Below are 27,727 nucleotides of genomic sequence, written 5' to 3'. Positions count from 1 at the left end.
ATATGATTCCATTTATATTCCATTATAGGGGAGAGGGGGGATAGGTAGTGACTGCTAATGGGTATGGGGTTTGGGGGGGAGGGGTGAAGGTGGTGAAAATGTTCTAGAATTCAATAGTTGTGATGGTCATGAAATCCTGTGAATATACTGAAAACCACTGACTGTATACTTTAAAATGGTGAGTTTTGGGGGTTGCCTGGGTGGCTCAGTCGGTTAAGTGTCAGACTCTTGGTTTGGGCTCAGGTGGTGATCTCAGGGTCGTGAGATCAAGCCCTGCGCTGGGCTCCTCGCTCAGCATGGAGTCTGCTTGGGATTCTTTCCCTCTGCCCCTCCCCTCACTCACATGCACACACACTCCCTCTCTCTTCTGGAATAAATAAATAAATCTTTAAAACAGTGAGCTTTATGCTATGTGAATTACATCTCAATTTTTTTTAAAACAACGTAATAAAAAAATGTGTCAGAAGTAAAAGGCAAAACAGAACATCTACAATCATACTTGGAGATTTTCCTCCCTCAGTCACTGGTAGAACAAACAACCCGGAATGGGTAAGGATGCAGATTTGACAACGCAGGTCTAAGCCGACACTAACAGACACTGGGAGCAAACAGCACGCAGCAGCTGCAGAGAAATGCGGTCATGGATGGAGCCCTGACTTTGGACCATACTATGGACCAGACCTTGTACTTCCCAAGCAAAACCTCAGTGAATCCCCTATTCTCATACCCTCCCTATGGGTGGGGAAGTGGAGGCACAGGAGGAATGGAGAGGGGGAGCTTTTGGCCCAAAGTCACCAGCTTGCTGCAACACTGTCTCCCGGTACTGAATTTCAGAGAGATTGCACTAGAAGCTTTATTCACATAAACACACCCCACGGTGCTGGAGTAAATGAGGTCTGATGCAGACCGAATAAACATTAACTGTTAATGACCTACTACATCAATAAATATATATCCTGGGCATCTGTGGTATACAAGACATAGTGAGAGATTTAATATATATATATACATACATATATATATACCAACAATTTATTGTGCTCTTACTCAAGCCTGCAACTCAAAGCTGCAAGTACTTTACATTTAATCTTCACAGTACCTGCCAAGGAGGTACTCTTATCCTCATTCCAGGAGTGACACCCGAGGATGGGAAGGACGCTGCTCCAAGGCGCAGAACCCAGATCTGAGTCAGTCTAGAATCCACGCTCTGAGCCACGCCCTCCACTCCCACATCAAGACACAGCAGGGCCCGCACCGCCCCCGTGCCTGTCCTGGGCACACATCCTTCAAGCAAAGCGCGTGTCCATTTATGGATTCCGATCCTCACACAACCCTGGGAGGTAGGCAAGGCAGCGATCACAGAATATTCTAAATGAGGAAACCAAGGGGCAGACGCAGAGGAAGCAGGTGGGGGCACACCTGAATGCTCCGCCCACCAGGTGAGACCAGCAGAAACTCTGGAGAGGAAAGGCAGGAAAGAACACCTCCAGGAGGGTCTGTAAGTAAGCCCTGAAATGGAAGAACAGCTGCTCTGTCATTTAACAGACACATTTTTATTCTCTTACAAGACTTAGCAGGATTTTACGGGGGGATGATAAAGACCGGCTTCTGCAGACCCCGTTCCCAGCCCGCATGTCCCCTGTGGCAGGTGAGAAGGGCACGACTGCCTCCGTGGGTTACTCCTACTGCACAGAGCTGCCCTCAGAGAAATGGCTAAAGAGAAACGTCGTAAAGTGCCCATTCCCAAGGGTGGGTCTACGTGCACCATTTCTCTTCTCTGGCTCAGAGAAAGCAAATGGTCAGACTGGTCTCTTACACGGCAAGTCACCCACATGATTACCTTTCATGTTCACCAGAGCCACTTATAAAGGAGTAAACTGGCCCTCAGACAGGGTGAGTGGCGTAGCCAACGGCCATGCTTCTAGAAAGTAGCGTATCTGGGATGAGAAGCCAGGTCTCCCGCTCCCTAGACCCGTGTTCTGTCCAAAGGCCCATAGGTCTGGGACACCTCGGTCACGCAAGGCTAGAGGACCTTCTGCACGTAGATACAAATGTAACAGATAGGCCGAGGGCTAGACTGGAACAGAAAAAGCCAGAACTTTGGCTTTGGAAGAGCAATCAAGAATCATCCAACCTGTCTACTATATACCCATTAATATAGAGAGGAGTAAACTGAGGACTGACCAAAAGCTGTGCAGCTGGAAATGTCAGTCAGGACCAGAACCCAGGTCTGGGCCAACCTCAGCATTCAACTGATAGGGCAATCTGCAAACGTTACTACATAGATGACAAAGCACTCGATCCACCGGATGTGTTTTTCCTTAGCAGGTCCAGGCCGTGCACAAAAATTAAACGGTGAGATCTCTGGCCTTCAGGAGTTTAGTCTAGGTGAAAAAACACACGTGTGCACAGGAAAACAGAATAACATAAAAATTCAATAAAGGCAGCAGCTACGTTAAGAATTTAAAGGAGGCAGAGAAGCAGGGCATGTTCTATGTGGAAAGGCTTCCTGAAGGAGGGCAAGTAAAGCTGGGCTTTGAAGCATGCACAGGAGTTCAACGGACACAATGGAATAGACATGTTAGTCCAGGAAAGAGTTTCAACTTAGCAAGAAGTTTTGTGGGAGATGAAGCTAAAACTACAGATGAGGGCTGGGTCCTGGAGGCTGGGGAAGCCTCTGCCTGCCAGGGCAGGTCTTCTGGATTTGGGCCTATGGAATAATTGGTCTTCAAACTTGCTCAGGAGCAGAGAACCCAGACGCCCCCGAGCTCTTCATGGAACGCCACGAGTGACAGATCGCTTCATTCCAGGACAGTGTTAGTGTCAGGAAACAGAGGACTGTGGCACTAGGCCTGAACGAGGAAACCACAACCACAAGCACGCATGCCTTTAAACAAAACACATCCTCGGAGCAGACAGAACCGATCTTTTCCAAAGAGTTCCATCGTCAGTGACATGCTGTTGGTCTCTTTCTTCTGTCCCCTGGAAGTCTGTGTGCTAGCAAACAACACGGGGGTTTTCATAGAATATAGGGCAGGAGAAACTTAAAAGTGGAGAACATTCTGAGAATTGACTTCCTTCCCTCAGATTAGGACTCCTAGAGGCCCACAGCAATGCTACAGAGAGCAGAGTCCTCTCCAAGGCTCAGTTTCCCCATCTGACATGAAGCAGTTGAGGATGCGAGCATCACCTGAGACCAAGCTTTGGACACATGGTTGGCCCAGTAGGGTCCTCTTCACATTTCCTGGGCTCTCCAAACCATGAAAGGCATACGAGTGCAGCCTTCCATCCATGCCCCGGTTCTAAACAACACTGAGAGTACCAGCTCGGCAAGCAGCAGCTTCTGAAAAGGCCAGGGGTCAGCATGGGATGTCAACAGGCATTTCTGGGCAGAGTCCTGGAGTGAGCACGATACCCCTGCTGCTGACGTGACTGACACTCTTCAGAGCGCTCCCAGATGCTTCTCTCCTCACCTGGGGCTCGCCTTCAGCCGGCTGGGGCTCCTAGCCTTCCGGATGTCTCACCTCGAGTCTTGCAGGAAGCCGGGTGCCTTCCTCCCGAGGTCACCTGGCCAGGAAGGGGCAGCACCCAGTGCCCAGGATATGGGCTTCTATGAGCTGGCAGGGGCAGGGAATCCCCGCAGAGTCTGTGTGTCGTGTCCCCACTGCCTGGGGGAGCTGCGAGGTCACCAGGAGCCGGATGTAGTAGCCGCCAAATACTGCCAGCAGCTGCTGGGCCATCTCCTGGAAGAGGCAGGGGAGCAGAGTGAGGGCCACCGAGAAGCATCGAATGCACGAGGGCAAAGCCAAGCGGTCCTCACAGCCTTGGACCAGCAGTGAGGCTCGCTGGGAAGAACCCTGCCAGCTCCTCGCCTGGGGCTCTTGGGAGACATCTAGACTGGTCGGGACCCCCAGCTCCGCTACTCACCCGGTGGGGTGCCTGCAGCCTCAGCTTCCCCACCTCCAAGGTGGGTGACCTACCTAATCAGAAGCAATAAGAATAACCACAAAAAAAGCTACGGAGCCTCAAAGCACCAGAGAAGTGACCACTGACTTATACCAACCAATCACACGCATACGCGCACTGTTTCCAGCTTCAAATGACTGTGAGACTTTAAAGTGCATGGGGCGGGGGCGCGCCTGGGTGGCTCAGTTGTTAAGCGTCTGCCTTCGGCTCAGGGCGTGATCCTGGATCGCTGGGATCGAGCCCCACATCAGGCTCCTCCACTGGGAGCCTGCTTCTTCCTCTCCCACTCCCCCTGCTTGTGTTCCCTCTCTCGCTGGCTGTCTCTCTGTCAAATAAATAAATAAAATCTCTAAAAAATAAATAAATAAAGTGCATGGGGTCAAAGTAATGCATTTGAAGAAAATCATTAGTAAATAGGGGTGGGGTGAGCAGATCATCCCCATGATGGTAGGATCCTTCAAGTCATACCAAGCACCTGCTGGATTTCTCGAGACAAGTACTCCTACCGTAGTTAAGAGTCTGCTTTTAAAAAGCAGATCTTTCACAAGAAAGACAAATATCGTATATATATCTACTTATATGAAGCAGGTAGTAGTAAATTCAGAGAGACGGAAAGTAGAATGGGGCTGGGGGAAGAGGAAAAGGGGGATCGTGTTTCGTGGGTATGGAGTTCTGGTTTGGGAAAATGAAAAGGTTCTGGGGATGTCTGATGTGGATGGTCACAAAACAGTGCAAATGCACTTCAGGGCCCTGAATTGTGCATTTATTTAGAAATGGTCACGGTGGCAAATTTTCTATTATATCTATTTTACCGTAATGAAAAAAAATTTTTAACAGTAAAAAAAAAAAAAGAATTTAAAAAATTGGATTTAATGCATGCTCTTATTAACCCATTTGGTCTCTAAAGTTCCATTTGTTGGACTGGCAGTTGGGATTCCAGACGAAATGCTTCGGTCCCGTCGGCGTGGCACTGAGCCTTTTTCACAATCCCGGCGTCCATGTGAATGTAATACAGTTAGGTGCGGGCCACATGAGGCTGTTCACGTCAGGGGAGTCAGCGATTGAGAACAGGCTTCCAAATCCAAGGGGCGGAGTGGGCACTTCCGCTGGGCACCCCATGACACCCCCTGACAAGTCACTCCCCCTTGCTGCGCCCTTTTCTTCGACAGTAAAAGAGAGAAAATCACAGCACCTACTTGGTCTAGCTGGAGGGAGGACTAAAGGAACTAATCGATAGAAAGCCCCCCACCCCGCGCTCAGTGTCCCCGATACCATCATCATTATCGTTATTCTAGAAAGCAGACACTCCACCTAGCTCTGGAGGGTTGGTGCTTTCTTGGAGTCACCCCTGGTGCTAGAAAAATACTGAAAACCTCACGTAGTCTCCTACTCCCTAACTCAGATTGGTCTCCTGGCCAATCTACTCTAAAATCAAGCGTGTAAGAAGCAAAGAACTATGGCAAGAGAATTGTACTTAGAATTCGCAGGGCTGGCTTCCGCCTGTGGCTAGGCTATATTCTCCCTAGCTCCGTGACCTGGGGCAGGTCAGCTGACCTCTTGGAAGCTTATTTCACCCGACCAGGAAGAAGGAAAAATAATCCATACCCAGGAGGGTATGCCGACGGATTTTATGTATGATAAGAACTCTGTTCCAGGGTACGAGGGGGTAACTATTTCTCTGTCTTACACAGGCGCTGGTTTCCTATTGAAATATAACCATCTGTCTGGCCCATGCTGAGACTCGGGCACTGAATATATCTCCCCTAAGCTATAGAGGACAGATACTTTAAAAACATGTGCACACACACTTGATATTCATGACAGGATACTGTATTACCATTGGTTTGAATGAGTTTGAAAAAATAATTTTTAAAAACCCATCAGATTTAACAGGCCAGGTCACATAAACCCAGGCATGCCACAATAAAGTACACGACCTTATCAATCTTTTCTGTTCTTTAAAAAAAAAGCCAGTGGGGGCACCTGGGTGGCTCAGTCAGGTCAGCGTCTGCCTTTGGCTCAGGTCATGATCTCAGGATCCTGGGATCGAGCCCCCACATCAGGCTCCCCGCTCAGTGGGCAGCCTGCTTCTCCCTCTCCCTCTGCCCCTCCCGCTGCTTGTGCGCTCGATGTCTCTCTCCCAAATAAATAAACAAAATCTTTTAAAAAAATAAAATAAATTAAATAAACACAATTAAAATTAAAATAAAGTGTGGGATTCAAGTGAAGAGATTAATATATTTATCATTTTCTCTTTTGATGAGTCCCATTTGCCTGACCCCCTTACTCCCCACCAAGGCAAAAGGGAAAATCTGGGCTGGTTTGGGCCTTTAATCCCCAAATCTTTTGGCTGAAAAGAAAATGCAGGTGTGTCCTCACATCACAGAACGCCTGAGGTCACCCCCTGGGTGCATGTCTCCCAGACAGTGAGTCTGTTCTCATGGAGGACACAAGCTGAAAAAGCACATTATCAGATATCTGATCTACCAGCACTTAGTCACCCCCAACAGAGAGCTTGGGTGGCAGGACGGGACAGAGCTCTGGGGCTGGGGGCACTGGGATTCAACAGAAATGCATGTAAGATTTATAAATCCGACCGTTTAAGTAGACGGATGGATAGATGACAGAATGATTGAAAAACAGATTTTAAAAATGACCCAAATATTCATGAACATGTTTATGGCTAGGTAGACTACGACCCATCAACAGCAACTAGATATCCCATGGAACTACCAAAAAGAATATCCAAGATATTAAAACATGGGGGAGAAAAACCGGGAAGTAGAAACTATTCCTATAAACTACTCCTATAAACTGTTTTTTGAAGTGCTAGAGTATAGGAAAAAAAATATCGAAAACTAGTAGGCTAGAAGATTTGTCCGGCCTCGACCCACTCAGTGAAGTCATGGCCCCTGGGATTTACAGCCCGAGGCCCCACACGGACTCCACACAAGCGTCCTGGGGGGGAAGGCGGCCCTGACCAGCCCCGGCGCCCCTTACCTCTGGCTCAGCCTCAGGAACAAGCTGGCGAAGCTCGGCCTGCATGAGGGGCCTCTCCTCGGAGTCAGGGCCGCCGGGCAGGAGAGGGGCTTCCTCCAACAGGTCCTCAGGCCCCTCGGCTGTCTCGGGGCTCACTCCGGTTTCCATGACAACACAGAGCTGGCTCAATCTGCTTCTCAGCAAGGACTGCAAAAGAGAGAGGGGACGTGGACGGTGTCCCGAGTTGGGAGTCCAGTTGGAGGCTGAGTCACTGCCTGGGCTGTAGACCCACAGAGGGCGGAGGGACCCACCCACAGACTCAGATGCTGACCTCAGGAGAATCTGGAACCACATTCGAGAAGTCAGATAATTGCCTACAAAATTCTCTACAGTCTCTGAGAGCTTCCCAAACACTTTTCCTTCCACGCTCTCCTTTGCTCTTCAAAGCAGCCTGGGTCACGGGCGTCTGGAGCTCTACCTTGCAGATGAGCAAAGCGCAAAGGCTTTGCCCAAAGCCACACAGGATGAATGAGCTGGGATCGGGCTCAACCACAATCCTGACCTCAAGACCCACGACAGCACTTTCAGGGCCCAGGGAAAGGCTGATCCCAGGGAAGGAGCCCAGGGCTCGGAGACAGGAGGGCTGCGCTCCAAACCCGGCCTCACCAACTGGCCCCGTGGCTGCCTTTGGGGCGGGGGGGGGGGCACAGGACTTCTCAGAGGCTCAGTGTCCTGCTGTGTGGGTGTGTGAGATCAGAGCAAGAACACCCCGATCATAAACGGTAGGAAGGCACTTCAAACAAGTGAAAGTCGTCTAAAGACCTGGTACTGCCCTCTGCCAGAATCATTATTAGGATTATTATTATTAATTGTTAATATAATTGTTATCAATAAATTGCATGCACACTCTAGGAAATGTGGAAAATGTAATTAGTTGAAAAGGAGACTAATAGAAATCTAGTTAAGGGGGCGCCTGGGTGGCACAGCGGTTAAGCGTCTGCCTTCGGCTCAGGGCGTGATCCCGGCGTTATGGGATCGAGCCCCACATCAGGCTCCTCTGCTATGAGCCTGCTTCTTCCTCTCCCACTCCCCCTGCTTGTGTTCCCTCTCTCGCTGGCTGTCTCTATCTCTGTCGAATAAATAAATAAAATCTTAAAAAAAAAAAAAAAAAAAAAGAAATCTAGTTAAGAAGTAACAATTCCCTAGGCAGAAACAACCACTGATTCCACGTAGGCATTCTTCCTTCCTTTCCGTAGACATTTTTCCAACCTTAAGGACATACGATCTGTACAATTTGGCCTCCTGGATTATTTTTGCTTGTTTTTTCACTTACGCTGCCTTACCTCTTGGCTCGTCTTCATCTCTTGAATGTGGTCACACAGAAACCGCACACAGTCCTCCAGGTCGAAGTAGACAAACCAGAGCTGGGGAGAGAAGCCATGACGGTGGAGGCTCGAGGCCAGCCCGACCTTGAACTCTCCGTCCCTGACACTACCTTCCACCTCCTGCCTCCTCGCTGGAGGTCCGCCCTTCCGGGGATGAGCACATTTATGCCGGTCTCTGGTGGCGCCGTGCCACCGCCCTCTCTCCCGGAGTCCTCATACGCAGCACAGACTCCCTTGTACGGCTGGTAGAAACATGGCTTTGCCTGCGCATTTGGAAAATGCCAAACGCTGTTCCAAATGGCTGCAGCCTACTTGCTCCAAGTCACTGAGCATCCCAGAGAAACGCCAAACCATCCTGGCCATCATGTGTCCATCTGGGGCGATCACCTTCCTCCTCGGGGACTGGGGTGCCCTGCGGTCTGGAACCCCGCAGGCAGATGAGTGAAACCCTCAGTCACCCACCCCCACTGCTCACGGCCAGGCGGGAGGAGATGCAACTTGGGTGCTCCGGGAGGAGGGGAGTGGGGTAAATTTTTACCTCACCATTACTCCCCTTCCTCCTCAATCACAACAGGTCCCCAGAAGGTCAGGTGAAGCACAGCCAGGCCGGAACCCTCCTCGTTCACGCATTACATCTTGTTGGGTCCATACCTGCCACACGTCACAGCTGAAGTTCTGTGAGGACCTGGTGGCCCACGCCTCATGCCTCCAACCACTTCCTCTGGATCCCAGACCTCCGTGCTCCCAGTGACTGACCCATGAGACCCAGGGTGGCATCCCTCTTGATGACCACTCTCTCCCATTGTCTCCGCCCCAAGGGAAGCTTTTTAAGATGAATTTCTTTTTGGCTTTTTATTACGAAATTTTCCAAACACATACAAAGTGGAGCAAATGAAGTCATTGACTTCCGGCTTCCCATCAGCTTGGATCAATGGTTCTCAGGTCATGGCTACTCTTGTTTCATCATGACTCACCCCGGACACCTCCACCCCCACCCCTACCCATCCCCGATGCTGCAAAAGAAAATCCAAGATACTCTATCAGCCCATCCTAAGACACTGCTCTGAAACTGAAGTTATATTTTTAGTTATTTATTTCAAAAGAGAGCCCCAATTATTTTAAAGGATGCATCTGTTCATTAATGATCCATCTGTCCATGCGTTCAGCTAACACTGGCCAAGGCACTCCCATGTGCCAATCCATAAAAAGGATTTGGGAAAATATGAGGCTCAAAGGACCCCCAGATTCCAGGAGCTCCCAATCTGTGACGTCACACTTGAACGCCACAAATCTCGTGATGTCACTGAGTTCAACACACACATACACACACGGTGTCATGCAAGATCCCCTTGTGCCCTACCCCATCTCGGGTGTGCTAGACCCCGTAACACAGGGGTCCACGCATGTCTGTGCCCTGCTGCTGCCTCAGGACCTAGAACAGGGCCTGGCACATACGAGGCTCTCGAGAACTATTTGTAGGATGAACAGGTCACGTGCACAAGGAGGTTCTTCCCAGGCCCCACCCACATGCCCACCCCTGGGCTCCAACCAGGCGAGGGGGGTCGGTGAGAAGGCAGATGTGGCGCTGAGATCCAGCAATCCCAGCCGGCAGAGGCCAGCCAGGATCAGGAGACCTATGACCTGTGTCCCAGACCCCCTGTGTGACCTCATATTTGTCACTTCAGATCTCCCCAGTGCACTTGGAACAAAGAAAATGACTGAGCCAGGTGGACAAAGCCTCAGGGTCTGACCTGCCTCTCCAGGAACCTTGCGTGGGCCCCTTAGTGCCCTTGGAAGGAGGGCCTGGCCCAGAGGAGGCCCCCTCTGTTTGCTGAATAAATGCTGAATGAGAGGCATGGCTTAGACGGTCTCCAAGCTTCCTTCCAGCCCTTGCCATGTGCAGCTCCTAGACTGCAGGTCACCACCCAGAGATGGGTCTCCAGGAAGAAATGCTGGATCAGGGAGAAAGGGCAGGGCTATCCACGCTTGCCTCATTAGCAGACCCCAAGAGAACGTGTAGACTGGGGGATCCTGGGGCTCCCTCTTCCCATCAACCCAGCCCTAATGCGGGCCCCCAAGCCAAGCTCACTCCCAGACACAGTACCTGAATCACGCTCTGGCAGCCCTCCACCGTGTCCGTCACCCCCAGCAGCACCCGGTGTCTCAGGAGCGCTCCGTTGGCAGCCGCCAGCCTAAGGTCCGTGTTGCTGTTGGCCTGTAAGACAAACACCAGTCTCGTGGCCAGATCTCCACGCTGCCAGGAAGCTCCTGGGCCCTGAGCAATACCCACTCTCTGTCCCGCCTCCAGACACCATGGGGCAATCCTGATCTTCGAGACATAGCCATCACCTCCCCCATAAAACGGGATTGCAAGGCTTTGGGGACAATAAATTCAATAGTGTCAGATAGAACCGGGTTGAAGCCCAGCCCTGCTACTTCCCAGCCGTGTGGCCCTGGACTAGTTATGCTCCTTCCCCGAGTCTTGCTTTCTTCAGTTGTAGAATAAGGAGAAAGGGTATCCCTGCTTCCTAGGAATGTGGTGAGCTTGAACTTGACTGTGTGTGTGAAGCTCTCAACCCAGTGACCGGGACACAGTCCAGTGCGCTAAGAGACATCTGGGAATCTGGGAATCCATCTCCCCTCTTTCCTACCCAAACCAACCAGACACCATGGATCTAGCTGGCTAAGCAGATGCTAATAAGCAGGCCGGAGGGAGCTGGGGGTGTCGGGACCCAAAGTGCTGGTTTGGGGTAGAGGCCCCATAAGGATTTAGAGACACAACTAGATGATGACCCCATCAAGGACAATCAGTCCCCAGGAGGGCAGGACTCCTGCAGGGAGCTTCTGAGAATGCGAGAAGGCCCTGTGGTTGTCACAGGGATGGGACGGGCAATGCGGCACTTAGGGACAGGGACTAGGGATGCCTTCCGCTGAAGGCCATGTCCCACGAGAGACGGTCCCGCACTCGGAAGAGCAGTCTTCCACCCTACCCGGACTCCAGGTTCCCCACCAGGTGTGAACACAGGTGAAAAATCTACTTACGATTCTGAGCGGCCAACCCAGCTCCATTGGACATAGAAACCTAAAGTGTTTTTTTTATTTTTTAAATGGGTCTAAAATATACAGAATTTTCCAGGGATGCCATGACTATGAAAACATGGGGTGATTACATTATGTTTTGCCTGGAGCCTTAGTGAGGGTTGGGCACCCTTTCCGAAACCTGTGCCACCGGGAGTTCAGGCCCTGGCTCTGCCTCTCACCACCTGATAACCTTGGCCGAATTACCCCCACATCTCCGTCTCCATGTCCTCATCTCTGAAAGAGGAGAAAAACGCCCTCACGATAAGGATGAAATGAGCCAACCCATTAGAACGCCTGGAAGAATGAACATGCAATGCCCATCAGCTCATGGTATCAGTTCAACGATGATACTGAGTCAAAAATATCATTTTCCCCTGTGCCTCGTTGGCTACAAATGAGTATTTTTAGGAACTTCCCACATGCTATAGCAACATGCTTTTACTCCATCCGTGATACAAGGCGGGGTCTTGTGTGCCTTCACAGACCTTCCAATCTTGAGGAGGGCTAATGACGCCCCGAACAAGGGGAAAACAAGGCAGTGTGTGCAAAATGCTGAGGCTCTCAAGGATGCTGTGGTACAAGTAGGACAGGGACAGGGACAATGGTGGTCAGGAAGGGGGTGCTGCAAGTTCCCGAGTGATGAAGGATTCAAGCAGGAAGAAATCCTTGAGCTGAGGCAAGACCCCAGAAGGCTGTGTGACCACAGACTGGTTACTTAACCTCTCTGAGCTTTGGCTTCCCCACTGGCAAACAGAGTCAATAACCCTAATAGTTAATACTTACTGAGCCTTTACATTATACCAGATACTATTATAAGTACTTTGCACATATTAAGTCATTTGATTCTCCCAATAATCTTATGAGTGAGCTACAATTTTTTTTTAAATGTAATAAGCTCTACGCCCAAAGTGGGGCTTGAACTCACAACCACGAGATCAAGAGTCACATGCTCTACCGACTGAGCCAGCCAGGCGCCCTGTGGGAGCTACTATTACTATCCCATTTTACAGATGAGGAAACAAAGGCTCCAAGGGGTGAAGTAATAACTTACCCCAGCTTACAGAGCTAGCCAACGGCAGAAGTATTCTGCCTTCTTGTCTGGTTGGGGGCCATAGGCAGCAGGTGCCAAACACAGAGCACGCAGTAGGTGCTCGTTAAATGGTGGTCATTATTAGGAGTGAAAGAGTCTCAGGTTCCCTGAACGAGCAAACACTGATGACAGGAGGGTCACTGCACACCCAGGGCCTCCGTGCTGCACCTATGAGTAAAGACACGGGGTCTTCATCTCTGTGCCATGAATACCAGCTGAATGAGGGAGGCAGAGAAGAGGGCGGATGGCCACCGCGGGCATTCTCGGAACGGCGTGCATGACATCTGCAGCCTTGAAGCCCCCAACAAGTGCCAGGTAGTTCCCTGGCCCTCGCTAAGGCAGGATACTTCGCTTTTTCCCCTCGCCGAGAGAAGTTTCTTGCTGCAGGGGCAGTCAGCTTAATTTATTTTTTATATGCCAAGCACAAGAGCCAGGAAAGCTTCAACCGAGCCCCAGGGCAGCATTCTTTCGTCAGCCTTGTCGCAAAGCCCAACAAAGATCTTTTCAGGATGATTAAGCCATAAAGTTCCTAGCTGTCCCTATGGGCACAGGAACTAAGCAGAATTCCTACGCCAAACTCTGACCACATTTCCCAGCATCCCTCTCCTCCCGAGCGGGGCAAGAAGGGATCTCCAAGCCCAACTCTGGGCCAGGGGCTAGGGGAGTTCCTAAGCTGCTGGGAAGACAGCAAAGGTATGGCAGGCGGAGTAACGGCCCCCAAAGGGGCCTGAGTCCTACGCCCCAGAACGTGTGACCATTTGTGGTACACGGCAAAGGGGAATTAAGGTGGTAGGTAGAATTCACGTGGCTAATTAGCTGACCTTAAAAAAGGGGAGTTTGTCCCAGATGATCCTGGCAGCTCAGCACAATCACAAGAGGCCTTAAAAGTGGAAGAAGGAGCCAAAGAGTCAGAGTCAAAGATGTGGGAAGAACGAGACCCTCCATTTCTGGCTTGGAAGATGGACAAAAGAGTCATTAGCCAGAGAATGCAGAGGGGGCCTCCAGGCACTGGAAGAGGCAGGGAACACATTCTCCCCCAGAGGTTCCAGAAAGGACGCAGCCCTGAAGTACAGAACTCTAAGATAATACATGGCGTTGTTTTAAGCCACTATGTTTCTGAGACGTTGTCATCGGAGACGGCGGCCATCTGCAGACCGCCAACGCAGTCGAATACTGACTGAGAACATGGCCTGGGATCTAAGTGCCAGCTCGGCCATTCTTAGCGTGCAAGGGCTCGGTAAACCCCAAGTGCCCTCCTCCCCCGTCCCAGACTCTCTCAAAACACAGCTCACTTCCAGAAAAACAACCCCCAGGGATTAGACAAGGAAAAACAGAGAGGAATTAATCACACATGTGATTCCATTTCTTTTAGTCACTGGGCACAAGGGCCCGCATGAATTGTCATGGTTCGGGAAATTCTCTGAGGCAGGGAAAAGAGAAAGATGGGATCTGGGATTCTCCTGCCAGCGCACCCTTTCTGGAGGGAAAATGGCTGGGGTCTCCGAACAGCTCACCTTCCTCTGGTGTCTCTCGAAGATGAGTACGAGGGTCAGGGTCAGGCTCATGGCCGCCAGGGTCACGAGGAGCACACCCACCCAGTGGTTCCCCAGGGCAAACATCTGGCTGGTGGAGTAGATGTTGGCCCACACCACCACATAGAAAACCTGCAAGAAACAGAGAAAGAGCATGATCAGGAATGCCGGTGCTCGACCGAAGCCCTCCATTCAAAGGGAGACACCCTTCGGACACGTCTGACGCCCTCCTCGGAGACCAAGAGCTCACAGGGCCAGGAACGGACAGATCGGGGTCTGTGAGGAGGAGCCCTTGTTCCTTGTCCATAAGCAACAGTAGAGGAAAGGGGTCAGGAGAGTTCCTCCGAATCCTTGCTTACCCTGATTTTAGATAAAGCAGAAGAGGGCAGGGGGCCCGGGAGCGAGATAAATTTGAGTCAGAAACCCACACTGATCCTTCAACAGCTATGTGTGGCCTTGGACAAGCTATTAACAACACTCTGAGCCTCAGTTTCCTCATCTGTAAAATGGGGATAATACCTGCTTCACAGGTTGTTATAAGGGTTAATCGGACGCGTGTAACAGTCTAGCACTTGTTAGAGAATTAACAAACGCCAGTGGCCATTCCCTTCCCTTCCCTTCCCTGGCAGCAGACGTGGGAGTCAAGAGTGCTACTGGGCCCTGCGTACGTACAGAGAAGCGGCAGATCAGAGTGGGTAAGAGCACAGGTACTAAAACCTGACTGCCTGGGTTCAAATACTGGCTCTGACATATGTATCTACGTATGTATGTGTATGTGTGTGTATGTATATATATGCAGATACGGGTGTTTATATGCATGTATCTTCTTACATATATATACACAAACATACACGTACATGTTTATACACACTCATGTATGTATGATTAGAGCTGAAATGGACCCATCTGTTGAACAGATGAAGGAACCAAGTCCCAGAGAGAAGACAAGTCTTAACCAAAGCCAGACACTGAGTTCAAAGTCTCAGTGGTGGGTCCTTCGATTCCCAATCCCAAGCTCTGTCCTTAATAAGCTCGGCCTCTCGTCCTTTACACGGGGATCTGGTTACGACTCTCTCTCACCGATTTCCTTACCCCGCATCCAGGCCCGTGGGTACTGCTCCATCCCAGGCAGCTGGACCACCAGCCACAGGCTCCAGAACACAATGCCAAATTCAGCCGTGCCACAGAGGGCCGCAGCAGGGTCTGCGCGCAGCCCCCCTCCCTCCTTACCACAGCAAAGGCCAGCCGCATTGGCCTGGAGTTGTAGATGATGTATCTTCTCACTTGGGGCTCCAAGAGGGCGCTCTCGGCCAAGCTCCTGTATTGGTCGGCAGGGACCTGCTTGGCCGTGCGAGGGAAAGAGACCAATCAGCCATGGAGAACCACTCCCACCTCCTTCCTGCACGCAAGCAAGTCACTTCCAGTTCATGTGACCGTCAGGTGGAAGGGGGATCAGGCTCAGTCCAGGCTACCCCGGGAGGCAGAATGAGTAGCTCAGAGCACTCAGACTGGCGAACACAGGATGCAGCCCTCAGCTCAGGGAAGGCTGGGTGCCACTGGGGAGGTGGGACAACTTGAGATCCAGGAGGACAGCCTTGGGGGGGATCCTGCAGGCTCAGGGCTTCACGGCAGACCCATGATAACCTATCGGTTAAGGCACAGGCCCTAAAATGGCAAAAACTGACAAGGCAGGAAACAACAATTGCTGGAGAGGATGTGGAGAAAGGGGATCCCTCCTACACTGTTGGTGGGAATGCAAGTTGGTACAGCCGCTCCGGAAAACAGTGTGGAGGTCCCTTAAAAAGTTAAAAATTGAGCTACCCTATGACCCAGCCATTGCACTACTGGGTATTTACCCCAAAGATACAGACGTAGTGAAGAGAAGGGCCATATGCACCCCAATGTTCATAGCAGCATTGTCCACAATAGCTAAATCGTGGAAGGAACCGAGATGCCCTTCAACAGATGACTGGATTAAGAAGTTGTGGTCCATATATACAATGGAATATTACTCAGCTATCAGAAAGAACGAGTTCTCAACATTTGCTGCAACATGGACAGCACTGGAGGAGATAATGCTAAGTGAAATAAGTCAAGCAGAGAAAGACAATTATCATATGATTTCTCTCATCTATGGAACATAAGAACGAGGAAGATCGGTAGGGGAAGAAAGGGATAAAGAAAGGGGGGGGTAATCAGAAGGGGGAGTGAAGCATGAGAGACTACGGACTCTGAGAAACAAACTGAGGGCTTCAGAGGGGAGGGGGGTGAGGGAATGGGATGGGCTGGTGATGGGTAGTAAGGAGGGCACGTATTGCATGGTGCACTGGGTGTTATACGCAACTAATGAACCATCGAGCTTTACATCAGAAACCAGGGAGGTACTGTATGGTGACTAACATAATATAATAAAAAAACATTAAAAAAAAAAAAAGGCACAGGCCCTAGAGTCAGTAGCCTGGGTCCGAACCTTGGCCCTTCTATTCATGGGCCATGTGACCTGGAGCAAGGAACCCCACTTCTCTGAGCCTCACGGTCCTCCTCTGCATAATGAGGGTAATAAGAATACCTACCTTGTAGGGGTGGCTTGCGTATTAAATACCATACCACAGATACAAGTCTAACACGTAGACTGTAAAGTAAGTGTATGTATAACGTGTACATATATATGGACATTTGGGGGGACCTTTGTTCTGCCTACCCCAGCGGTTATGTGTTACTTTGACAGATGTGTGTATAGAAAACTGGCATCTTCCTGCCCCAGAAAAAATGTCATAGCCCATAAAGACCCTACAAGAGCGGACTGCGAAAGAAAACAGAATTTAACCATTAAAGAGGATGTTCAGGAACACGGCAGAATAATACGTAAATTGTTCCCCACTTAAGAAAACCCCATCTGCAGGCAACAGTTGAAGAAAAATGTTCTTTTGGACAAAGGCTGAAAGGGACTGCGGGATGATAAACCAGCCACTGCTGCTGGTGTGGGGTTAGGACCGCCGATTTGCAAAGTTTCCCTTTAAATGGTGAGATGTTGATTGAAACAGGAATGCAATTCCGTTTGGAAGAAGTGAACTCTAAAATCTTCAGAGTAACATCAGCAGGGTCTTTCCCCTCCATAACTGGTCCCCCCAGGCGGTGCAGGGGAGGGCCTGGCGACGTGGGGGGGCTTCGGGAACAGAGACCACCACCCCTAGCGCTACTCTATAACCACAGCGACACCTACACTGCATAGCACGTGTCCCACGTGCCAGACAGATACCAACTACTCCTCAAGCACTGTTTCCTTCCCCTTCCCAAACCCCTAGGTTATAGGTGTGAATACTGCCCTCATTTTATAAAGGCTGGTGCTGCCGCTCAGAGAGGTGAAGTCACCTGCTGAAAGTCACACAGGCAGGAAGCAGGGCTGAGAAGCCTGTGCCTCAAATCACTATGCTTGAAAGCACGGCATTACCATCGAATGAATTCAGGCGCTTTTCCTTTGAATATACAGTTCCCTCTCCTGGAATGCCCTTCCTCCGGTCTACCCAGCAAACTCCTATTTTCCCTTCAAGACCCCAGATTAAGCATCTGCTCCGCCATGACGCCTTCCGAACCAGCGCTCCCCCCGGGTGAGTTCATCATTTTCTCCCGTGAATGGCTTCAGCGCCTTGTACCGTCCTCTACGGCGGCGTTGAGGTCCTGCTGTCCTGATTTACGCGGCGAGAGGCCATCTCCCGCGCTGGGCTCTACGAGCAGCGTGAGCACCTGTGCCGGGTCCTGGTCACCCCCATGGTACCTAGCGCCCGGCTCAGAGCCTGGCAAAGGATGGGCGCCCCGGAACACGTGTCTGTTCGGTGAAGTAACTGAGAGGAGGGGATCTCTGTGATATGTCTTCCTTCCCGCCCCCTACCCTAGGGAGCCCAGAGTCGGTGTCGAATGAGTATTTTGTGAACAACTGGATGAAAAGATGGATGGACGGGCAGACGGGTGGGTGGACAGAAGGAAGGCAAAATGGCAGAGGGGCTCAGTGAAATCAGCACTCACCTGAATGCCCCAGGTCTGCAGTTGCTCCTCGGCAGCGCCCAGATCGAAGGAGATGGGGGCACAGGTATTGTCGATCCGGAGAACCGTGAGGACCTGGCCGTTGCGGAGCTCTGAAAGCACACCAGAAGCCTCACCTGGCTGGTGGGAACTACTGTGGACGAGCCCGGAGCCTGACGGCATCCCCTCCTCTGGCCGCGAGACCCTTCTCAAGGCAAGGAGGGGCATGGTGGCGGCCCCTGAATCCCTGTGCGGGAAGCGCTGAACTTGACAAGAAACCCCTGCAGAGGCAGCACTGGGACCAGAGCGTGGAGGCCATCCGACACAAGGCCAGACCAGAGAAGGAAGAACTTGCCAAGGAGAGCTGTCCACACGAAGAGCGGGAGGTAGCGAGCTCCCCATCACACAACAGACCTAAACAGAGACTGGACAACTAACTACATGGAGAAGGTGACGGATCAGACACTTGTATGATCACCGCAAAGGAAGCTCACCCAAATATTACACTCCCGGTGGGCTCAGTCCGACTGGGGTAGGCAGAACGATGAACCCCCAAAGATGTCCCCGCTGTACTCCGCAGAGTCTGTGACCACGTTACCTTACACGGCAAAGGACAGCGGAGGTTACAGATGGAATCCAGGTTGCTAATCAGCTGGCCTGAAATTGGGAGATTTTCCTGGATTGTCGGCAGGGGGGGGCGGGGGGGCGGGGGATGTAATCACAAGGGTCTTTAAAAGCGCAAGAGGAAGGCGACCAGAGCAGGCGGCGGGAGCAACGTGATGGGGAGAAGCAAAGCACAGCGATGGAACCCTGCTGCCTCGGGAGGGGGAGGAGGGTTCACGGGCGAGGAGCGTGTGCGGCCTCCAGAAGCTGGAAAAGGAAACAGACTCTCCCCCCGCTCCTGTAGGAGAGCAGACCTGCCGACAGGCGGACCAGGGCTGCAGCTCAGGGACGCGAGTCACACTGCCAACCTCCAGAACTGTGAGAAGTCGGATCTGTGTTTCGGGGGCCACGATGTGGCTGGCAAGTTGTTACAACAGCCACACAAAACACGGGTTTACTGGTGACCCCGGCCCCAGGGTATCTGCAACTCACTCAACATTTCAAAAGCACCAATTGAATGAAGCCTAACCTCCACAAACAGGCCACATCCACGGAGCCCGGCCACAATGGCTATCAAAACTCTCCCCACAGGACCAAGAGAAGGCAAGAGGCCAGACCAGTGAGGTCGGCTGGGGTGAAAGCCCTGGACTGAAACCCCCTCAGGCCCAGGGAGGACCGGCCACGGAATGAAGCCACATCTACCTTCAGTTCTGAATAGAGAGACTCTGGACAGAAGGATCGAGATCTCCTTCCACCACAGCCTGAGGCCCTGCGAGCCACAAGTCAGGGCAGCAGCCACCACGGGGCTAGGGGTGGGTGGAGGCGGGGGGGAAGCCAGTGTTCGGCCCTGCAAGGCTGGGGACTGGCTGTGCTGGCACATTTTCTGTGGGCAAGGCTCAGAAGATAAAGCAGGACAGAAGAGATCAACCATAAATGTGTTATCTGCTGGCCCAAACCTGTCCCCTCAGAGGCTAGCTCTGGGCAATACCTGGGTCTTTAAAGCAAAATGACTAGTCCTGCCTTCCTGGGAATTCCTGGCCCACCCACACTCCCTACCCCTTCACGCAGCCCCTCTCTGGGCCCTGCCAACAGGGGGCATTTCTCAATACCACGCACCTCCTGGCATGTCCACCACAAGCCCAGGCCAGGCTACCTTCCCCTTCCCCTTGCACCCTTGTGGTGGCCTCCTCATTGGTGTCTCCACACCTACTCCTCCCGCCTACAATGCACTCTGCACATAGCAGCCAGCACTCAAACTGGAGGACATTGATCCTCTGGGTAAAGAACTTCCAATAGCTTTTTGGGGCTCTACGGACAAAAACCAACCTCCTTACCACACTCTCCCAGCCCTTAGGACAACCAGCCTCCTGCTTGGGCCATTCAGTTCTGTGTCTCGCCACACCAGCCTCCTTTGTTCTGGGAACATGCAGTGCTCTCTCCTACCCCGGGGCCTTTGCATATGCCATTCCCTTTCCCTAGAACACTTCCACCGGACTTCACACACTGAAATCCTACTCTTCATGGGTATCCCAACTCATTAACCACCTCCTTGGAACTGCTCGTCTCATTAGAGATAAGTACGTATATATGCAATTATTTGCTTACATATGTATTTACTTCATTGATTAAAGTCTATCTTCCCCACCAGACTATGTATTCCCATACTGGTTCTACTCATCGCCTTATCCCCTGAGCCGGGTTGCATACAGTAGGCACTAAATAAATGTCTGACACATAAATGTGTCAGGGGCTCTGTGGATAGGACAGAACTCTGGTCCCCAACTCCAATAGGGTTCTTTTTTTATGCCCTGGGGTATCGCCTATGAGCTCAAGGGTGACAGAGCATTCGACCCCAAAAAGAGCTTTATTTGCTTTCCTCTTTCTTTTTTTTTAAAGGTCTTCGCAAGAGGTGAGGGGTGTGGAGGCAAGGTGGCGAAGCAGGGAAAGCACAAGCTAGATAGCTTTAGGATTCAAAGTGTAGCCCAGCCTCTCACTGACACAGGAGCTTTGAAGTAGTGACCTGAATCTCTGGCCGGCGTCCTCACCTGGAGGGGGGTCATATCCACCACAGAGGACTTTACAGAGAAGTAAGAGGATGAAAATAAAGGCTTGGCGCAACGTAACTGGTCACTATTCCTGCCAATTTAAAAAGCCAGCTTGTCAGGGGGCGCCTGGGGGGCGCAGTCATTGAGCGTCTGCCTTCAGCTCAGGGCGTGATCCCGGCGTTATGGGATCGAGCCCCACATCAGGCTCTTCTGCTATGAGCCTGCTTCTTCCTCTCCCACTCCCCCTGCTTGTGTTCCCTCTCTCGCTGGCTGTCTCTATCTCTGTCAAATAAATAAATAAAATCTTTAAAAAAAAAAAAAAAAGCCAGCTTGTCAGGACTCAAAAGTTACAAGAAAGCAATCCGTGCGTGAATTTAGTCGCATGGATTTAGTTGTTTGTTCTTACCCTCCCACACCTGCTCCAGGAAGGGCTTAAGGGGACTTCGTCAAAGTAAAATAGGACAAGATAACATCATAAAATGAGACTTAAAAATAAGCAAATGAGAGAAACTGGACAAAAAGAAAGGCAGAAAGAAGACAGAATCAGATAAAATAAGAAGAGCTTCCAGGTGCTGAGCCCTCCGCAGGCTCCAGGCACGGAGCTTGGGCTGCATGGGCCCAATCTCGTTTCATCCTCTGAGAGCCCTCAAAGCTGGACACCAGTGTCACGGAAAAGGGAACGCAGCCTCTGAAAGGCGAACAGACCTGCCCAAAGTTACCAGGGGAAATGAAAGTCAGAAAGAGAAGCAGCTGGAGCCCAGGCCGTGCCCAAAACGCAGGCAGTCAGGCCAGGCGGGGCCCCAGATGAGTTCTGCATTTCACGGCATAGAACATAAAACCCACACGGACCAGGGAGGGCACCAGGACTGCGAAACATCAACTGCTCCCCTAGCCTGGCTCTTTGCACCCCGAGAAACGTGCCTGCCCCAGCAACGCGAAGACTTTTTGCCTTGTCTTTGTTTGCCTTTCAAACCAAGCTCCTGGATTCTTGACAATAATCTCTCTCATCTGTTCCTTAGAGTGGGAACAGCAAGTCTCCACTTAGAGATACTTTTTTTACACCTAGATAAGAAAAAGAACTTGAAAAGCTACCAAAGAAGTGGGCACGCACACACATGTGCATGTGTGTGCTTGTGTGTGTGCGTGTGTGTGTGGGTGTGTGTGTGTGCGCACGCGTGTGTGGCAGGGAGCAACTTTCTACAAAGGAGCAAGAACTGGCTTGCCAAAAACCAGTGGAGCAATGTCTTCAAGTTCTAAAGCAAATTATTTCATCCCATTTTATGTGTGTGCACACGCATGTGCGTGGGTGTGCACGTGTGTGGGTATGTAAACTGCTTTCCCAATACCAGCAGTAGTAAAAGAAACCCTTGTTTTTTTGACAGAGAGAGACACTGCCAGAGAGCACAAGCAGGGGCAGTGGGAGAGGGAGAAGCAGGCCTCCCCCCTCCCCCAAGCAGGGAGCCCGCTGCGGGGCTTGATCCCAGGACTCTGGGATCACGACCCAAGCCGAAGGTAGACACTTATTGACTGAGCCACCCAGGCGCCCCAAAATCCTTGTTTTCAGGTAGTCAAGTTTCAAATCATCTAAGTAACCAGCCACAATTCAATATGCCTACACCCAGCCGCCCATTCATTCTGTTCACTCAACAAAATACTTACTGAGCGTCTACTATGGGCCAAGCCTGTGCCAGGAGCTGCAGATGCAGGGATGAACAAGACAACACAGAGCCCCTGCTCTCATGGAGCTGACACTCTATTGGGGAAGCTGGACATTCAACACTTTATGACACAGGTCGTTATTTCATTACAGACTACGATAAGTGCTGTGGGGAGAAGCAGGACTATATCAGAGAGTCCTGACTTAGGATTCCCCAAGGAACGGATATCTGAACTGAGCTCTGAAGCAGGACTAGAAACTAATCAGAAGAATAGAGGCAAGGAAAGAGTATGACAAGCAGAAGAAACAGCAGATGCAAAGGCCCTGAGGCAGGACAGCATGCCAGGAACGGAGAAGAGGGGCAGCAGGAGCCACTAAGGCAGCCCTCGCAAGCTGGTGATTGACAGATCTTCACACTAAGCCTTGTGGGAAACACCGAAGCAGAAAGCGACATGGTCTGTTCTGCATTTTTAAAAGCTCTCTCTAAATGCCATATAAATGGAAGAGGCAAGGAGGCGAGATCAGCTAGGAAGATTCGGTGGCAGGGGTCCAAGCAGAAGGTGACAGAGACTAGGTCTAACAAGATGGGGATAGAGAGAATGGGTAGAAATGACAGACTGGCCTGCAACTGTATCCCAAAGTGCCCACCCCTAGCCAAAGGCCGTTCTGTGCCCTCCACTCCCCTCCCTTCCATTGTGTTATGTGAGTCCAGCTCCCCATCCTGGGGAGAGGGGAAGGGGAAAAAGGGGTCATGACCTTACCTTGCCCCCAGCCCGGAGGACTCCCTCCAGGCAAGGCACTCCAGCCAGGAGAGGAGGTGGACAATGGGCTGGGTGCCCCGCTGGGGCCCGCTTGTGGGTCACAGGCCATAGCAGAGAGCCAGCTGGGCTCTACTTCCCCTTCTTGGAGCTGTGGTTCATTCTGGAGCGGCCAACGCAGCTCTGCTTGCCTTCGGAAAACAGCACAAGAAAGAACTTCAGGCCTGGGCAGGCTGGGCTCGTTGGCCTCTCCAAGGCCAAAGTCATCCCAAGGCCAGAGAGAGCCACAGAGCATCCTTCCACTGCCTTTGCTCTTTCCGCCATGCTGAGGGACATTCTCAGGAGTGAAGAAGAAGAAAGAAAACCCTCCTCCAGCGGCGAACTGAAAACTTCCCTCTGGTCTTGGGTCTTCAGCTCAGACACATCCAGGCACTCACCAGGAACTCATGAACCGAGCAGGCCCTTCTCCCAGGCATCTGGGATTTCCGTTCCCTTACAGAGAGCGCCCCACGCACCCCAGGCAACCAGGTGCAGGACCAGTATATTCATCACGGGAAGCCTTGTTTATGCAAAGGATCTCAAAGAGCTTCCCAGAAGACATTACAAAATACAAATGAAAAACAATCAGCATGGTGGGGAATACAGATTACAAAAACAATAATAATAATAACAACAACAACCACGAAGGACAAAAATACTCAGCTATTCAGGTAATCAGGGTCCCTAGCAGAGGCAGCGGAAGTCTCTGCTGAAGAGCATGGGCTCCAGGTTTGGACTAATCAGCGTAAACTACACTTCTACTAGCTACCAGTTATGTAAACTTGGGCAAGTGGTTTAGCTTCCACGAGATTTAGCTCCCTATTCTCAAACGATGGCATCTTCCCCACAAGGCGGCTACAGAGAATCAGTGGGCCGATACATACAAAGCACAGACAAGGGCAAGTGCAACAAAAGAGGCATCCTGCAAATACTGGCTTTCGCTGTGCTGTTTAGAGGTTTGGCACAGTGGCCATGCCTGAGCCAAGAATTTGGTTTGGAGCTTCCAGGTGGCCAAAGCAAAAAGAGAAATACTGTCAGTGACGCAGAAGTGGTTCCTGTTATCTATAAGGAGACAAGAAACAGGGGGGTGAGGAAAGCAATGCATCTTCCGGGCATCTAGCTCCAAAAGACCTTGGAAATGCTTTTTCCAAAGCCCTGGGAGCTGGGTCAGTGACAGCGCAGTGGACATGATCAGGACCCTGAAACACTCGTCTGTAAAGCGGAAATGTCCTTCATGGGGATTTTCTTGATGCCCAAGAGGAGTCTCCAGTGCCACACACTCTGGCTGGAGCCTGTACACTTATTCTTTCTGTTACGTGTCCACCTAGGGCCCTGAGAATCACCCGTCGCCAAGGAAAACCATGCCTGAGCCGCTGGGATGACACGCCAGCCTGGCTGACCGTCTTGGTGGAAAGTGCAGTAGAACTGGGTTTTGCTGCCGTGGTTCCCGATGCTGGTTGAAAACAAGTGTCCAGTCGGCCCACATCTGCTCGGTTCCAAGCTGGCCCGAGGGCTGACCGCCACTGCGCCGGTCCCCTACCAAGGGGAGCCTGACTCCCATTGCCCCACTGCCCTCCATTTCTCCTTTAAAAAGGGCCGGCTACACAATTTGTGGGGCCCAGTGCATAATGAAAATGTGGGGTCCCTTGTTCAAAAATGTGGAGAATTTCAAGATGGTGACAGCAGAGCATTCCACCAGGAGACGGGGCGGCTTTCTAAGTGGGGAGCCCGTGTGACCAAGCAGCTGCAGGCACCTGGAGCCCGCTGTGACTTTAAGCTCCAGAAGATCGCTTGGGAGCCCCCGCCACCAACCGCGAACACACAAAAATGAGCCGTTGGCTACCAAGTATCGCACACCTGCCCCCGTACCCGGCTCTGGGGCCAGAAAGCAACAAAATGTTATGAAAAAGCAAGGACTCGAACACCAAAGAGCCTGGATCTGAATCCCTGCTCAGCCCTCCACACGCTCTGTGGCAAGGTACTTAACTCCCTGAGCCTTGCTGTCTGTAAAACAGCTTCAGGGAGTCCCACCCAGCACAGGGGTCGCAGGGATAACGGAAGGAGACACAGGGATGACATCCAGGACCCTGCTCACCCAACAGGCCTCTTGCCTCAGAAGGAGAGAAAACTGAGAGTCAAAGATGTAAAGAAACCAGCTCATGGTGGGGTGGCTGGGAGCTATAGGGCTAAGAGGGGAACCCAGGCCAAGTGGCTCCAGAGTCCAAGTCCATAATTCCTAGACCCTGAGCCTCAGGACCCAGGTCTGGCTGTCTCTGAGCCTGTTCTTTAAGCCACCTTTAAAAAAAAAAAGAAAGAAAGAAAGAAAAAAGAGAGGGTTGAGGTAGGCCACCTCTCCCAGGTGCCACATACAGCAAACCCCTGCTGGCTTCTGAGATCCCCTCTCCCCCTCCCCTGGCCCAAGGCCTACCCAAAGCAGGCATTCCCAAATACTGCTGAACATTCACCAGTCAGCACCACCCCTTCCTTCCTCTTAGCTTGCACCCCCAAGAGGCATAAAAGCAACAACAGCCCAAGAAAGGCTGCCCTGCAGTTGGCAATCTCAACAATCTCAGAAGCCCTTCCCTGCCTCCTCTGCTCGCCTCCTGGGCCCACGAGGCAAATATAATCCTTAGGCCCATTTCCCAGACAAGAAAACCCAGTTTTCCCAGACATCCCAGGGGTGTCCTAGCTAGCAGCCTGCAGCCCAGAGAAGCTGTACTGGAGTCCCAGAGAGGCCCGTGGGACCCAAGAGCCCACCCTCCCTCCCCTCCTCCAGGCAGGAGGGACCACCCACAAGTTGGAGCTGCCCAGATATCCCCCCCCCGCCCCCCGTGAAAGTTTCCGTGAGTTGCAAAATCCCACAACTAGGCTTCATCTCGGAGAAGAAATCCCAGCACCCCAGTTGGCGCAATTAGCCTCCTGCAAAGTCTCGACCGGAATTCATTCATTCATCTGAAATAACGAGTCATGGTTAAAAAGCACCTGTACAGTCCTGCTGTTTCCCACCCGTGTCATCTGGAGCAAGTTACTTAACTCTCTCTGCCTTGGTTTCTTTACATGTAAAGGGAGATGATACGGTAACCGAGGCTAGAACAGTTCACGCATGTAAATCACTCAGAGCAGCACTGGACAAACAGGAATCACCCAAGGAATACGGTTGTTACTATTTTTACTCCACAAACATTCCCTAAGAACCTTGAAGTGCTAGGCCCTGTGCTTTCTCAACTCAAACGCCAAAAACAAAATCTAAAGTCCTCAGTCAAAAAATAAACAATAAAGTCCTTGGTCAGCCCTCCCTGCCGCGGATCCCATCTGGTGGGAAAGATGAACTCAGAAAAAGAGAAAAAAGAGACAATGACCAAACAAGGCAGTAGGTGGGAGCAGGCAGTACCCTGGGGTGGGAGAAAGGCTTTGCAAAGGTGTCAGTGAGAGAAGGGACTGCCAAGTAGAGAGAGGTACAGACCAGAGGCGAGGATGGGCCCAATGAGGGCCCTCTGCACTCACCCTGCAGCCGCTGGTCCAACCTGGAGGCTGCAAAGGGTGGAAGGGGGGTTGGCAACACTGGCCTTGGGCGGATGTGGACCCATCACCTTCCAGTGTGTCCTGGGACCGCCATTCTGCTCAGCCCTGCACCAGCCCCAGGGGACTTGGGAGACAGAACCAGACACCGGGGTGGAGGCAGAGCCAGCAAGAGAACACAGCCCTGAGGCTCCTGCAACTAACTGGTCATCCACTCCCCGGTTTCCTTAGTTTCCTTTGCTGATTCTGCATTTTAACCAGACCTTCCAGTCATGCTTCTTTTTTAATTAGCTGGTGAGCCCCTGCAAAGGAAGATATCCATAAGGCCCTGAGCAAAGGTCTCCATTTCTGGAGACGGAATGCCCGATCTCCCCAGGAACCGTGTGCCTCACTGGGATGGACGTGCGAGAGAGAGCAAGAAAGATCTTACAGTTTTCAAAAATCAGGTTTTGTTTTTGTTCAGTTGGAAAGCCCCAACAAAAAGCCATACGAGGGCCAGTCACAGAAGTTTTAGGGAGGAAAAGCCTTGAAAGACAATGGGTCCTAGCTCTCCATTTTGCAGATGAGGAAATTAAGACCCAGAAATGAAAGTGAACTACCCAAGGTCAAAGAGCCAGCGCAGGACAGAGTCCGAGCGGAACAGGGTTCATTCGGGATGTCCCACCACACCTGGCCTTGGCCTTGGGCAGCTGTCTCACCCCAGTCTCTGCCTTCAAGTCCTCTCCGGAGTCTGCTGCCCCGGGGCTCCTTCTCCCCGGAAATCCCCTCCCCCAGCCCCCGGCCCCGGCGCCCCAGGAGCCGCCCGAGAGCCGTTCCCACGCCCGACACGCACGGGAACACGGCCCCAGGCGCACGGACAGCCGGGCCGGGCCGGCGCCGCCGACCCCAGGCCGGGAGGGGACGCCCAGGCGGCCGCGCCGCTCCAATCTGGGCTCGCAGCCGCCCGTGCCCGCGCAGCCACCCGGGACCGCGCCCCGAGCCGCGCACACTCACCGCCCGCGCGGCCGCCGCCGCCGCCGCCCCCGCCTCCCGGGGACGCGGAAGGTCGGGGCC

General features: G+C 51.8%; 1 protein-coding gene across 3 annotated transcripts; it reads right to left on the bottom strand.

Moving 5' to 3' along the window:
- Positions 1-843: 843 nt before the first annotated feature.
- Positions 844-27,727, bottom strand: TMEM268 (transmembrane protein 268). 3 transcript variants are annotated; one of them, XM_040631789.1, is made up of 9 exons: positions 27,668-27,727; positions 23,120-23,307; positions 18,057-18,166; positions 15,264-15,371; positions 14,016-14,165; positions 10,435-10,545; positions 8,289-8,369; positions 6,967-7,152; positions 844-3,743 (listed from the first exon to the last, which is right to left on the bottom strand). In XM_040631789.1, the coding sequence occupies exons 2-9, from the start codon at positions 23,226-23,228 to the stop codon at positions 3,564-3,566; spliced, it is 1,035 nt and encodes a 344-aa protein (XP_040487723.1). In that variant the 5' UTR covers positions 23,229-23,307; positions 27,668-27,727; the 3' UTR covers positions 844-3,563. The 3 variants fall into 3 exon arrangements, with proteins under 3 accessions (XP_040487723.1, XP_008697070.1, XP_040487722.1); XM_008698848.2 differs by lacking the exon at positions 27,668-27,727 and adding an exon at positions 27,344-27,477; XM_040631788.1 differs by lacking the exon at positions 27,668-27,727 and having other exon boundaries at positions 23,120-24,203.

This window comes from Ursus maritimus, unplaced genomic scaffold (assembly GCF_017311325.1).
Source record: "Ursus maritimus isolate PB19 unplaced genomic scaffold, ASM1731132v1 scaffold_17, whole genome shotgun sequence".
Classification (NCBI taxonomy): Eukaryota; Metazoa; Chordata; class Mammalia; order Carnivora; family Ursidae; genus Ursus; species Ursus maritimus.
Note: the sequence above shows the minus strand (reverse complement) of the source record. Positions and strands in the feature narration are given on the sequence as shown.

Coding starts and splice junctions, on each gene's coding strand:
- TMEM268 (XM_040631788.1), bottom strand. CDS start 23,411: ATGCTCTGTGGCTCTCTCTGGCCTTGGGATGACTTTGGCCTTGGAGAG. Junction 18,167..23,119: donor TCCTCCGGGCTGGGGGCAAG/GTAAGGTCATGA, acceptor GTGTGCTTTCAG/AGCTCCGCAACGGCCAGGTC. Junction 3,744..6,966: donor TTCCTGAGGCTGAGCCAGAG/GTAAGGGGCGCC, acceptor TGCCTCTTCCAG/GAGATGGCCCAGCAGCTGCT.